This window comes from Gavia stellata, chromosome 19 (assembly GCF_030936135.1).
Source record: "Gavia stellata isolate bGavSte3 chromosome 19, bGavSte3.hap2, whole genome shotgun sequence".
Taxonomy (NCBI): domain Eukaryota; kingdom Metazoa; phylum Chordata; class Aves; order Gaviiformes; family Gaviidae; genus Gavia; species Gavia stellata.
In genome coordinates, this window is record NC_082612.1 from 2363663 (window position 1) to 2376907 (window position 13245).

Genomic DNA, 13245 nt, shown 5'->3' on the forward strand with positions numbered 1-13245 from the left:
CCCGCCCACCAAGGGTGGCCCCTGCTGCTGCGGGGAGGGCTGGGGCTGGGGCTGGGGTGCCCGCCGGCGGCCGCGTCCAGCGCCATGGGGCGGGCAGCGGCGCGGGGGTCCCGGCCGTGGGGGCTGCTGGTGCTGCTGTGCGGGGCGGTAGCGGGGGCCCCGGCTCCCGCCCCGGGGGCCCCGCTGCTGTGTAACGTAAGCCTGGACACCCCCGCCGAGGAGCGGTGGCTGCCGGTGCTGAGGCACTTCGATCCCGCCTTCCTTCGCGCCGCCGTCGCGCGGGTCATCGAGTGAGTGTGGGGCGGCGGCGGGGCCCGGCAGCCGCCTCCTCGGGACGGGGCAGTCCGAGGGGGGGTGAAACGGCTGGGGCTGGGGGGGCAGCGCCGTGCCCGCCGCTCCGTCGGACAGCCCTTCCTTCCCGGTAGTGCGGCGTGTGAGGGGCAGCCCCGGTCCCCGGCGCTCCTCCCGCGGCCGGACCGGGCGCGGGCCCGCTTTTCCCTTCCCCCCAGCGCCGTGGAGCCCTTGTGGTCCCCGCGCCAGACCCGCTGCTGCGGGGCCTGAACGAAGAGGGCGAAGTGGTGCTGCACGGCTGCTGAACTTCTCTGAACTCAAGAATTCAGGGCTTTTTTTCAGCGTTAGGCCAGTACTACTGCATTCTGTGTACGCCTGGGAACCCGTCAGAGGACGGACTGGGGAGATCCCTGGTAGGAATAAAAGACCTCCCAAGCAGGAAGCCTGTGCTGAATGTTTTGCTCGGGTTGTGCAGGCTTCTTTGGGGGCGTGCAGAAGCCCGTGAGATTTGGTGAGGGATGGGATGCAGGGATGTCTGATACAGTGCGGGAGGGCTGCTAATGGATGTCAGCATCAGGTGGGACAGGCTGTTGGGAGAAGTGGCAGACTCCTTGAGTATCTGACTGCCAGGTGTAAGTTGCAAACCTTTTTGTCTCTTTCTCAGCTAATGTCTTGAGTGTATTTTGCAGCGAAAGGGTACCAAAATGGGTCCACGAAGTTATTCGGCCGATAGCAGCGGAGTTGGAGTTCTTGATGCCGCAGCCCTTTGCGGGGGAAATTCTGGGACTGTGCAGAGCACTGGGAGTAAGTCTTGGAGATGGAGTCCTGCTTAACTTCGCCTATGAATCTACTGCGTAAGTGTCTGGTACTTACAGAATCTGGTAGAAAAGGACGTAGAGATTCATTTTAGTTCAGCGGGGGAGAACCCACAAAAAGGCAGGTGAAGACACGTGGCAGGTGATTTGCACTGTTCATTCTTGTCCCGTTTCATACGTTGAGCTGGAAGGTTTCATTCTCATTGGGCGGTTTGTATCCTGGATTGAACGAGAAACACAGAGCAGAATTTTTATTTGTTAATAAAGCTGTAATGTTTTTGTGTATGTATATCTGTATAAACGTACAAAAGTACGAAAATAATTTCTGCTAATAAGGAAGGGCCACCCATTCAAAGTATTTGGGTTTATTTGTCTTTGAAGATCATGTAATGTACTCTTTTGTCGTTTAAATTGTCGTATTTCACCAAAAAGTAAACTAGAAGAATTAGTTGCAATCTAATTATTTTAACCACTCATCTGAGATGAAGTTGCTTCCAGACCGTTTTCTGGATTAATGTTCACAATGACCATATAATATAATTTTTTTGATTTGCACAATGAAAAGTGGATGCAAACAAGTGACAGCAAACAAAACCTCAGTGGAAAAAAAGACTCTGTTTCATTGTCTTTTTTTTCCCCTAGAAGCACGTGCAGGAGAATAGTAAATACTTGGTATTGCCTGTGAGGATCCTAAAAATATTTCTCCTTTATAGGTTTTAATAAAAAACAGGTGCATACAGCCACTTGTATGCATTTTGATTATTGTTTTTCTTAACGTGTGGTATTTAGTTACAGTGGTCTTTCTTTTAATAAGGATTAATATCGGATAAGATAGTAATATAAATGTTAGCTTTCTTAGTATTTCACAGAGGACACTTACCGTTCTTAGCCCTGGTAAGGCCCATGAAATTTCAAGTTTCGCAGCTCTAATGATTCTAAAGAAAAAATATCAACCGGTGACAAGTTACTTGTCTACAAAATTTTTTACCTTTACAGTTTTGAAAGACAGTGCTATGCATCACTGGAATGACAAACTCATAACTTCAGAGAAAATAAATTTTTAATTCCCTGATAACTCAGTATACTTCGTAAAAAAGCCTGTTTGAAGGAAACTGAAACTATTATTAAAAAAGCAATTTCAGCACACTTCCTGTTCTAGAGAAGAGGTTAGACTATGATCGAAATGACTGACACTTCAACAACAACTGATGTTTTCGCTTTGAAAGGACTTTGAACTTTTTGTCTAGTTCTGATTAAAAATATAAACAGGGTCCAAATTGAAATTAAATAATCTATATTTGTCAAAATGAAATCCAGAAAGTTTCAGACAGATACTTTGTGGATATTTTTAGATGTCAGCTTTTCATCTCAATATAGAAAAGTAGTAAAATGAAATAATGAAATTTTTCCCCAGTGGAAATGCTGCTTCCTACCTGGTCTGTAATATCTGACCTGATGCGGACAGTGGTGCAGCTTTTGACTTTCTGAGCCAGGTGGGACCTGATAAGTATTGTACAGTTTTGTGTGTTAGACCCTGTGGGAAAGGACTTACCCTTACAGATACCATACATAAGTCATATAGGACACAGTAGTGTTGTGTAGTTATGCAGAGCTTCAGTCAAACCATTCTGTCCCCCACCCCTTTTTTTTTTTTCTCCCCAATTTGAAATTAAAACCTTTAAGAAATGTTATCAAAAAGTATCGGATGAGACTATTCTTTCAGGTTGGGAAGCGTGTTAATGATACAATGCAAAATCCTATTTGTATACTTATATCACTAAAAAACTTTGCAGAAAATAAACTCAGTTACTCCTTCTGAAATGTTGAGCTAGTTCAACTATGATGCTGAAAGCATTGTCATAGCTTTTTCTTAAATCGTTCTTTCTCCTTTTTGTTTTTGAAGGTTCTGTACCAGTATTGTTGCTCAGGATGACAAAGGAAACATTTACCATGGTCGGAACCTGGATTATGATTTTGTTGATATATTAAGCAAGATTACGATTGATGTGCGGTTTATAAAAAGTGGGCAGGTATGATCTGTGGTTGACATGGCTGGGTCGTAGTCCGAGAAGGAATGGGGTATGGTCGTACAGCTGCATAGGCAGTGGGATTTAGTGTAGGAATGTGGTTCCCTTCCCAAGTTTACTCGTTTGTTAGAGCCCCACAGTCACTCTCTCTGGGAATGGGGGATGAATGCTGGTTTTCTTTGCTTTCTGGACATCCAGTTTGTGGTGATAAACTGGAACAAATAGAAGAGCATAATCTAGTGTCTCAAGATCATTATTTGGAAGGAGATGTTGAAAGAAGGAAGCATCAAGATACTGAAAAGAAATACTAGAGAATATAGAAAAGAGATCAGTTTTGGCAGGGACCAATTCTAAGGCTTTTTTCCTAAGGCCTTGTTAATTTTTGTGACCAGTGTGTGTGTGTTTTGGATGAAGATTTCCAAAAATGAACTGGTTGCTACTGCAGTCCTTGTTAGTGTGATTTTCTTAATATTCGTTAGTCCATTATGCACATGGAGAATTCGTTGTTTGTTTCTTGCTTGGCTACTCGCTAACTTGAGAGAAACTTTTGTAGCAGTCGGTGATCATTAACAAATGAAATGCAGTGAATTTTGGTCCTCAGAGTCTTTTTATAATTTACTTTGCAACTTTTACTGTAGTTTAAGGCACACTGTTTTACAGCAATTTATGTATGAAAGTCACAGGATAAAGTACAGGATGCTGCTTTAGAACGTTGCCTATACTTTAAGTAGTCTTCTGTTCCAGAATGCTAAAGTACTGCATGTTTCTTGGTTTCAGATAGCATATCAAGGTACCACATTTCTTGGTTACGTAGGCTTATGGACTGGACAGAGTCCACACAAGTTCACAGTCTCCGGTGATGAACGAGGTAAAATAAATCTGTCTTCCACACTTGACGTTACGTACACTATTTCAGTTGACTGTTGCCTACTCTGGCCCTTCTCTCACATTCTGCCACAGGGAAAAACATGATTAAGGTTGCCAGGAAGGAGCTGAAATTGAATGACTTCTCTTGCCCTCAGGGAGTGAAAGCACATATGCTGTCAGTTTTTGGCTGCTGCATGGGAGAGAGGTATTTGTTTATCAGCACAGTGTCATCTGAGCTTGAGAAGTGTCAAAGGAGACGAGAACCTTGGGGAAAGCCATAAGAGACAAATTAATGCAGTCTGTTCAAGAGACATGATTCGAGATGGCAGAGTAGGGGCTGAGAGAAAAAGTTGCAGTCGTGTATAGTAAATAAACGGCTGCTTTGCTAGTTCTCTGTCCCTTCCTCTGTATTCCCTATTTCTTTGTCCCCATAAGGCAACTTTAAAGAGAGGATAGGAAGATAAGTGTAAGACTGAGAGATCTAGGGGAAAGGCTTTAGGACTTGAGAGAATGCATGGAGATACTGGCAAGGCAGCTGAGGAAAGTTCCGGTAGTAGAGGAAAGTTGAGAGATGTCACTACGGAGAACTAAAACTTGACAATTGAAGGGCTTGTAACAGTCAGAAAGGCAGAAGAAGGGTCACTGCCTTTTCCATCATCGCTTGAGTTCCACAGATATTGATAGGTATGTTCAACTCGGAGCTTGGGTTTGCCTCTTCCATCCCTTTCCCCCTCTTTTTTCTTTTCTTTTTAAGAAGCAGAGACCTTTTGCTGTTCTTTATTAGCTGTTTGTTAGAACTGAAAACAATGTAGTCCGAGTTGGAACCAACATCTAAAATAAGTGTTTATTTTTCACTTGTGATTGTGGTAAGCATTTTTTCCTTTTCTTTTTAATCTTTTCTTTTAATTAGACAATCTTTTGTTTTCGATTTTTTTTTTTTTGATGTTATGCAAACACTATTCACTGTATACATTATACACATATTTATTATCTCTATGAGTAGGGATTCTGCTATGGAGCACATGCACCTTTTGATTCCTGTTTCTTTTGTTAACACTGCCTTGTTGCATTCACTAGATTCTTTCCATAGTTTACACTAATTTTTTTTTTTTTAAGAGCCTGCTTCTTATGCTAGTGTAGTTATTTAATCCTTTCAAAACTGGAGCGTCCTGGGCTGATACTGAGAGATGCAAACTGCTTTTAGTTTATACTAACATCAGCTTGGAAATCAAGTCTTAAGTGTATTGAGTCTTTGCAAAAGGCTTGATTTAGAAAAATCTTGCGGACCAAAGTCCTATGTCGGTAAACAGGCACAATTTGGGGACAAACCCAGTGCCGTCCTGTTCTCCCTGCTGTTTCTCAGCAGTGTGCTTCAGCCCTCAGTATAAGGATTGTCTGAGACAACAGTGAGGTGGTTTAGTCCGTGCACAAACCCATTCTGTTCTCCCATTTCTGATAGAGGAATCAAGTACTGCAAACTTCTGTGTGTGATGGGCCCCTCTTGGGCACCAGGAGCCAATGTGCTGTCATCCACCTGTGTGCCTCGACTTCAGTCACTTTTTAACTACAGGCAATAGTAATTCACTCAAAACATGCTGCGCTCCTATAAATCAGTTGTTGCTGACTGCTTGCTGCTTTATCTGTCACTGTACAACTGAACTAAAAATTGAGGGAAAGGAGCATGTGAACTGTAGCTGGAAAGGGGGCTGACTTTAAATTAGGGTGAAGGTCTGTCAAGTGACAAGCATATTGTTTCTGCTGGCTTTTTCTGCTTTTGTCATATGAGTAATTATAAACTTGACCTTCTGTTTTTCTTAGTTCTCCTAATTTTCTCTAGTAACACAGAAACACCATCACTACCTCTTTTTTAACTATTTAGTGATTTCTGTGCAATTCTTCCTGTTGTTGTAATATTTCAGTAAGATGATTAATGAAATGATTAATGCTAATATTTGAGCTGACAGCTGTAGACTATTACATGAACGGACATGCAATCCTTTTGGAAATGTGTTACAAAGTGCTAGTCCCTTTTACAGTCACCTTTGACTCTTCACTGCTTATCATTCAGCTATGAATAAAAACTGTTTAAAAACTGAGCAGCTAGCAAGTTACCAATACTGAAAGGAATGTGATAGTTCTTGGTTTAAGTTGCTAGCACTGGCAAGTTCTGAGAGACACTGCATTTTCTGTACCATGCTGAACACTGTCTGCCTTCTTTATTTTCCAATGTACCTCAGACTCCCTACTGTTTTATGGCACCCTCTTATGGCACTCGTCACAGGAATATTGTACTTTTCAGAAGACACCAAAAAGCTAAGATAATGATCACTCCTGTCACTACAGGTCGGAGATGATTTCTGGAAAGCAGGGGTGTTAATCCAGCTGCCCTGGTTCAACTTCAGTTGGGATTATGTTGTCTATTTATATTTCACCTGTAGTTTCACCTGCATGTCATGCTCTTTGTTAACCTCTCTCCTGAATTGTTGACTTTTTATGTTGATACGTAGCTGCCCTGTTCCACTGAGGTTTTAGTTTTCTGTAGTATTTGAATGTCCAAATCTAATGATACAGAAAACCGAGCATTTGAAAGACAAATTTTGTAAAATGAGGGCTTGCCAGAGTATGTTACCTGGTTGTGCAGCACATCCTGCATATTTTATGTATAGATGTCAGTAAAGCAATACAGAAGGAGCACTATCAGCATTCAGTGTTCTAGACAGTGTTAAGCTCAAGATGGTACAGAGGCTCTGACTGCTTTCAGGTGGTGTGTGCTTTGGTGGTTCAGTATAAACTGCCTAAATTTGATGTTTTTATGATAGTGGTACAGTTAGAGAATTAAAGAACTTCTTGCACTGCTATTTTCCCCTCAGTGGAGGGAAAGGTTGCAGAGCTAGAGATGGGACAAGAAGATAAGAAGGCGGGAGGATAGATTTCACAGAGCGTAGGTAACATGCATGTATAGTAATTTCTCTTTTTTTCTCCCAGCGGGTGGTAGATGGTGGGAAAATGCAATAGCTGCTTTTCTGAATCGGAATTACCCTGTCAGCTGGCTTGTCCGAGATGTAAGTGCGCTGAGTTATTTTCTCATATTTCACAGTGATGTCACTTGTACTTACAAATACCTCATAAATTTGATGTTCCAACTTTTAGTTTCACAGAAAATTCAGTAAATTGCTAAGTAAATGCATTTCATAAGAGGGGATAGGTGTTGTCCCCAGAACATCAGCAATGTGTATGAGAGAGGCAATTGCATCCCTTCAGGGGGGTAAACTCTAATCAATGCCAACAGTCTTTGAGAAGCTGTGCAAAGACTTCCTTCCTAGGGAGTATTTCAGGTACCTGTGATTTGTAATTCAGCAAATGGAGGCAGCTGCATTCTTGGATGGTTAGTATCTGACCCAGAGGTTATTTTACACTATGTTTGATATGTTACCGTATTAAAAATGCAGAGCTCACTGGTGAGCATCAGGAGTTAGACTGGTATGTTGTAGAGCACATTTTATGAATATTGTGTTAGGGTACTAATAAGATAAAACAGGTCTGCTGCTTCTCAGATTCATGAATTACAGTAAACATGAACGATACGGTTGGCAGGTAGACTCCCTGCAGAACTGGAATGTCTACTGGAGACTTTATTGTTCCTATTTTTTGAGTTTGAGATGTGACATGAGGCTGTGACTTGAAACTACTAGCTGCAGAGTTGCTGTCAGAAATAACTAATTGTTCTCCAGGGCTTCCCCCATCTTTCTGAACAATTTTGTTTGATGCGTGTTCTCCATATTTGTGTTTAGTTCCAGCACAGCATTCATTTTTAAAGACATACTTCAGTAGGTTGTGGCCCTGTGCCTGAAAATAGTCGCTTCATTGGCTGTGGTGGAGCTGTCAGTTTATGCTGTTAGTCACCTGGTTATGGCAGGAGAAGCCAGGCTTGCTGTAGACAATGCCTCTCCCTCTTTCACCATTGTTACCTAAGTCCTCTTAAACCACTGGCAAGACAAAGGCCCACGTGGAGTGGGTTTTTCCCCGCTTTCATCCACTTCCATCTATCCCATTGTTCACATTGAAAGACTTGGCTGAGGATTGAATTTGCAGAGTATGGACATGCCTCCGTTTTTTGAATGGCAGATTTTTCAGCTCTTTTCACCATATACATATGTGTACATATATGTGTGTGTAAATGTGTATGTATATTTACTGTTTTCTTTGAATATTTGCAAAGCTGGGATTAATGAGTTCATTTACTAGTCGTATGTATTTCATCTTTGTATGCTAGTCAGTTAGGAAAACTATTTTCAGAGAAATATTTTCAAGTAGTACTTCACAGTCAATTGCCATTTTCAAAACAGCTGTACCTTTTCTTCTTTTTAAGATGTCCCAGTGCTCGTTTTTGTGCTTGACCATGCTCTGTGATCTTTGTTTCACTGTGATCTCCTTTTTGCATTAGACCCTGAGCAGAGCAGAGGACTTTCAGTCAGCTGTTCTCAGACTAGCTGGCATTCCCATCATTGCTGAAGTTTACTATATTGTAGGAGGCATATCGCCCAAAGAAGGCATGGTCATAACGAGGAATAGGAGAGGGCCAGCAGACCTCTGGCCTCTCGATCCTTTAGGTGGAGCGTAAGTAGAAAAAAATGGTTTATTTTGTTTTTTCATATTCCTTCCTGAGGGATAGGCAGGGTTAGTGACACAACCTTCTTGAGACACCCAGGCTCATCTCTTACTAATGCTTACAGCTGGACAGGGAAAGCTTGAAAGCCTCTGAAAGGAACCCCAGTCCCTTCTCTTTGAGAAGGAGTCACTCCACCTTGTCAGGTTGTGACAATGCGGAGGGTCAAGGGTGGAAAAATCTGTGTTTAGTTTTTAGCCAGATTCCAAAGGAGACAAGACTTGAGGGCTTTTCCTGTCTGTCTGCCAAGTGTTGCACCAGCAAATTCAGCACTTGCAAATTAGTTCTGACCCAATGTGGTAGAAAGGTTGAAGGCTCAAAAATAACTTCTCCTATCAATTTTGTGAAATCATCAGCTTAATATATGAAGGAGATCCTTCATATATTGCCGCAGTTGCCCTGCGGTGAAAAACAGCACTTAATGACTACAGTCAGCCAGTAAATACTGGCTTGGCAACAGCCAGATGGCCTGTGTACTCCAAACTGAGCTCTGCAGGCTGCGTCGTACACGTACCCATAACCTTTTCTCTGATCATCTCTTTAAAGGTCTGATCTTGCTTTTATTGTAGTCAGTAGTAGTTTTGTCACTGACGCCAGCAGGAGTTGAGAGGTCACTCCTTTTTCATTTGTGTTCAGTAGGTTATGGTAAAGGCTGCCATGTGTATCAACGTAGCATCCCTTGGGCTTGCAAGAGACACAGGAAAGAAGCTTTTGAGGGAGTTTTTTTCCTTTTGGCAATACAGAAATACTGATTTTTGGCCTTTTTCAATTACCTGCTGCTTCACCTTTTGTTTGCTTTTTTATTTGTGTGCTGCGTTACAGGTGGTTTCGTGTGGAGACAAACTATGACCATTGGACTACCCCTCCTCCTTCTGACGATCGAAGGTAAATTTCATTTGGAGCTCTGTAGTGAGATAACACTTTTATTTTGAAAAAGTTTAGAGACTTGGATGTTTTCTTCTCTGAGCAGGTGTTATTAGCTTGCTGAGCAGGCAGCTTGTTCAGTTTCTGTAATGCCACTCAAAAGGGAACAGGTATGGTAAGGAGTGATATTCACATATGCCAGAGGAAAGTCTGTGTGGCATTGAATGGCATAAAAGATGAGAAATTGCAAGGATAAGGCATGTACCAAAAATTTCTTTACAAAGCAAAGTTTAGTAAAAGTTAAAGGATTTAGATTCACACTGAAAAAGTATTTGATGGCACTAGGAAGGCGCTTGCAGACATCATACAATCTTTAGGCTGTGTAGTATGCAAAAAGCTGTTGGCAGATTCCCCATTGGTCTGTACTCAGTGGTGTAGTAATAGAGTAGCTTCAGCGATGTGAGACTAGGTTCAGTCACACAGCACTCTGGATTACTTTAGGCCAAAGCAAGCATTTCAGCGTAAAGGCATTTAGTGAGAAATTGTTCACATCGGTGTTTTGTAGCCTTTGGAACACTAAAGTGTGTTTAATGATACTGCGTTGTTTTCCTGCAGAACTCCAGCCATCAAAGCTCTCAATGCTACTGGACAGCACAACATCAATTTTGATACGCTCTTTAAGGTATTTCTTTTAAATTCTGCATTGTGACTTTGACTTAAAACTCTTTTTCAAAGCAGAATTGCAGTTGCATTTTTGTCAGGGATTTAAAAGCTGTGCAAGGAAGGCATGGTGAAAAAGGTGTACTGCACAGCTGTGTCTGGAGAGTTTAAGACTCATAAGTTTGTTTAAAATGTTTCTGAACTCCCTTGCATAGGCATTTCGTAATAGCCTGCCAGTCCAAGTGGCAAGTGCAAGAGGTGAACCCCATCACCATCATCTTTGTGCAGATCCTTATTTCAAGCACAATTATAAATATTACAGTGGGCAGATAGTGTTACACATGAGGGATACTGGCCAGATAGTTTTGAGAACTTAAATGTTGCATATTTCAGAGGGCTTTTTAAAAATACTTTTGTGAAATGGTCTGATGTTTAAAAAAAAAAACACAACCCAGCAAGAGAAATCCTTGACTCTGCATTATTCCTTTACATAACTTCATCCTACTGCTGTTTCTAAATAGCCTTTTAATTCCCTCTTCATTTACCAAAATGACAACTCTTCAAACTTTCTGTTGTCAGGTGTTGTCAGTGAAGCCAGTCTTAAACAAGTAAGTATTAGATTCAGAGATGTTAATCAGTGCCTCCCGCCATGCCTCAGGCCACTTAAAAGTCAATTACAAACTTCCTTGGGGTTTTCCTATGCGTCTTGTCTGAATATCGTGTGGTTTCCCAGCTTAGATTTCTGCTTGTGCACGTGGCACTCTGTTTTCACTTCCACAGCACTCTTCCTCTTTCGTTTGCCACAGTAGCCAAGAAACTACACTTTATTGGGCTGAGTCTGGTAATGGCAGGTTCCTTTGTAGTAGTGAAACAAATGACTGCTTAGAGGAGCAGCTGGACTTCCTGCTGAGTCATTTGTGCTTGTCACTTTCGGAACCTTTGGATTTGTGTTAACACTGCAAATGGCTTTCTCTCGAGTTTCTGATGTAGCTCTGCTTGATGTGTAAAAAGGAAAAAAATAGTAAATGGGGACATAGCTTTTAGGTACCATTTACGGGATTTTTCAGAGAGATTTATTTCAGTATACCACTATTGTTACGCATTGTTCCACAAATTGCACCTTTGCAGATGACCCTGTGTTGTTTTACTTTTATATGGAGCTCAGTATATTCTCTGGATCAGTCCTTCGCATTAGAGCTTGGCGATGGCTTCTTCAGAGTTAATACCAGGACTTCCTCTCCTCTGTCTTAGAAATGTGAGGAAATTTGGAAAGGAGATTATATCTGTGTGACTGCTAAGATTAGCAATACTGAGTTTTTAATACAGTCATCAAATAGGTATTGAAGTACAGTTCCTTTGCTGTACTAAGTGGTGAAAAAAATACTAAAAATTTGTGCCAGCAGCCTTAGTTTTTATTAGTCTCCTTCCCACTTTTTCTATCCCTTTTGTATCTAAGCAGAACATTTGTTTCCACTAAAATTTGTTCTGCTGCTTTTCTAGTTCTATAAATTAATCTTCTTCCCTGTGGAATGTCACTCACTCTTTCCCTCTTTCCCTACCAGTAACACAGTGTATACCACAGTCATGAGTGCTGCATTTCCAGCCAAGTACCAGACATGGATCAGAACTGTGAAGTGAAGAGGTGTAAGTAGCATGCTGGTATTCCTAGCTACTTGTACTTAAATAAAAATGTCAGCTGAAGAGTCATTGAGGGACACAGCACTGCAGTGGCACTCAAGTGACCTAGTCTGAATTCCTGATTCTCCCTTTGGTTTGCTTATCGACTTTGGGTAAATACCTTCCCTTGTTGTTTTAGAGATGAGAGTTAAGTATTGACTTTCTTAGCAAAACCCTTGGAGATTATCTTAGGAAAAGTGCTGTATCAGAGAGGAGGGGGTGGGTGTTATTGAGACCTAAAGGTAGAGGTTCCCTCCGTGAATGTTCTAGCTATTGTTTTTACCAGTGCCACTACTGTGAGACATTTCACGTGTCTCCAGGTGGTGGACTATTGACAAGAGTGAACTGAATCCCAACAGGAGGGGTTGGTGCACTTGGCACCAAGAAAGATCAAGCTTAATTTGTGACAGCTGTTCACAGGCAACTGGACATTAGCGAGCGTTATGTCTGTTGAACTTGCAGAGAAAGTCAAAGTGCTTGAACTCCCAAGGTGCCTCACTGGTAGCTTTAATATATGCAGTGAAAGATACTAAATTATGTTGCTTTCTATTCCAAGAAAGTCTGGTTGTGTGGTCTTGCCAGGAGCACAAGAAGCTGCATTGCTGTTTCATTAGGTTTTTAAACTCTTACTAGTATTATATTTGTAGCAGTTATATTGGACATTTGATTTCAGCAAAAGTAATTCCTTTCTTTTAGAGATTCTGAAAAGTTTGTTTCTTTCTTAGCTTTATACAAACCTGTGCTCTCTTATTTATCTATTCATCTATCTTTTTATTTCAACAGACAAAATGAGTGAAAAGCTGAAGCTTTCCAAGACTGGCATATGCTTTAAAAAACACTCTCACAAAGCAGTACAGTTGTTTTGGCTTATTAATTATGTGAACCATTCAGGAAATAATGACTCGTTAATTCTTTGAAGTGTTGCAGATGATACTATTAACTAACTAATGGAAGTTTGATTTTATTGTAATTACATTGATGTTCTAGCAGATGTTGATGGCTAGAAATTGCTTTTACTATTTTCTGAAAGAGTTGTGCAACTTGAATGTACTTATGTGCTGACTAATAAAAAAAAATTCATATATTTTGCATGGCCTCTAGGTCTGAATAGAATTAAATAAAAATACGCAGCTTATCGCTCGATTTATGAAGACCTGTGGTGTTATTCCTAATGTCATCGTGCTTTTCCCTGATCTGTGCGGGGCTTGTGATCATGAGCCTGACAGGGTCAGATGCTGTGCCCAGAGAGAACTGGACTGGGTGAGCGGGCAGATCAAAAAGAGCTCTGCAGAACCCTATTGTACTTGCAGAACAGGTTCGCCACAGGTCCTGGTACTGTTTAAGCCTTTGTTGAACCGCATCAGTTTGGCTATCCTGT

The 13245-nt window shown here is 41.6% G+C and overlaps 1 protein-coding gene across 1 annotated transcript; it reads left to right on the forward strand.

The window, feature by feature from the left end:
• The first annotated feature begins 84 nt into the window (after nucleotides 1–84).
• Nucleotides 85–13010, forward strand: NAAA (N-acylethanolamine acid amidase). Its single transcript, XM_059826719.1, has 11 exons — nucleotides 85–290; nucleotides 981–1145; nucleotides 3010–3136; nucleotides 3911–4001; nucleotides 6986–7062; nucleotides 8445–8617; nucleotides 9489–9551; nucleotides 10146–10212; nucleotides 10770–10798; nucleotides 11753–11834; nucleotides 12651–13010. The coding sequence occupies exons 1-10, from the start codon at nucleotides 85–87 to the stop codon at nucleotides 11826–11828; spliced, it is 1074 nt and encodes a 357-aa protein (XP_059682702.1). The 3' UTR covers nucleotides 11829–11834; nucleotides 12651–13010.
• The last annotated feature ends 235 nt before the right edge of the window (nucleotides 13011–13245 follow it).

Excerpts from the sequence above, each read along its gene's own strand:
- NAAA (XM_059826719.1), top strand. The coding sequence starts at position 85 with ATGGGGCGGGCAGCGGCGCGGGGGTCCCGGCCGTGGGGGCTGCTGGTG. Across the intron at positions 7,063-8,444 it reads TCAGCTGGCTTGTCCGAGAT|ACCCTGAGCAGAGCAGAGGA; the intron begins GTAAGTGCGCTG and ends TTTTTGCATTAG. Across the intron at positions 9,552-10,145 it reads CCTCCTTCTGACGATCGAAG|AACTCCAGCCATCAAAGCTC; the intron begins GTAAATTTCATT and ends GTTTTCCTGCAG.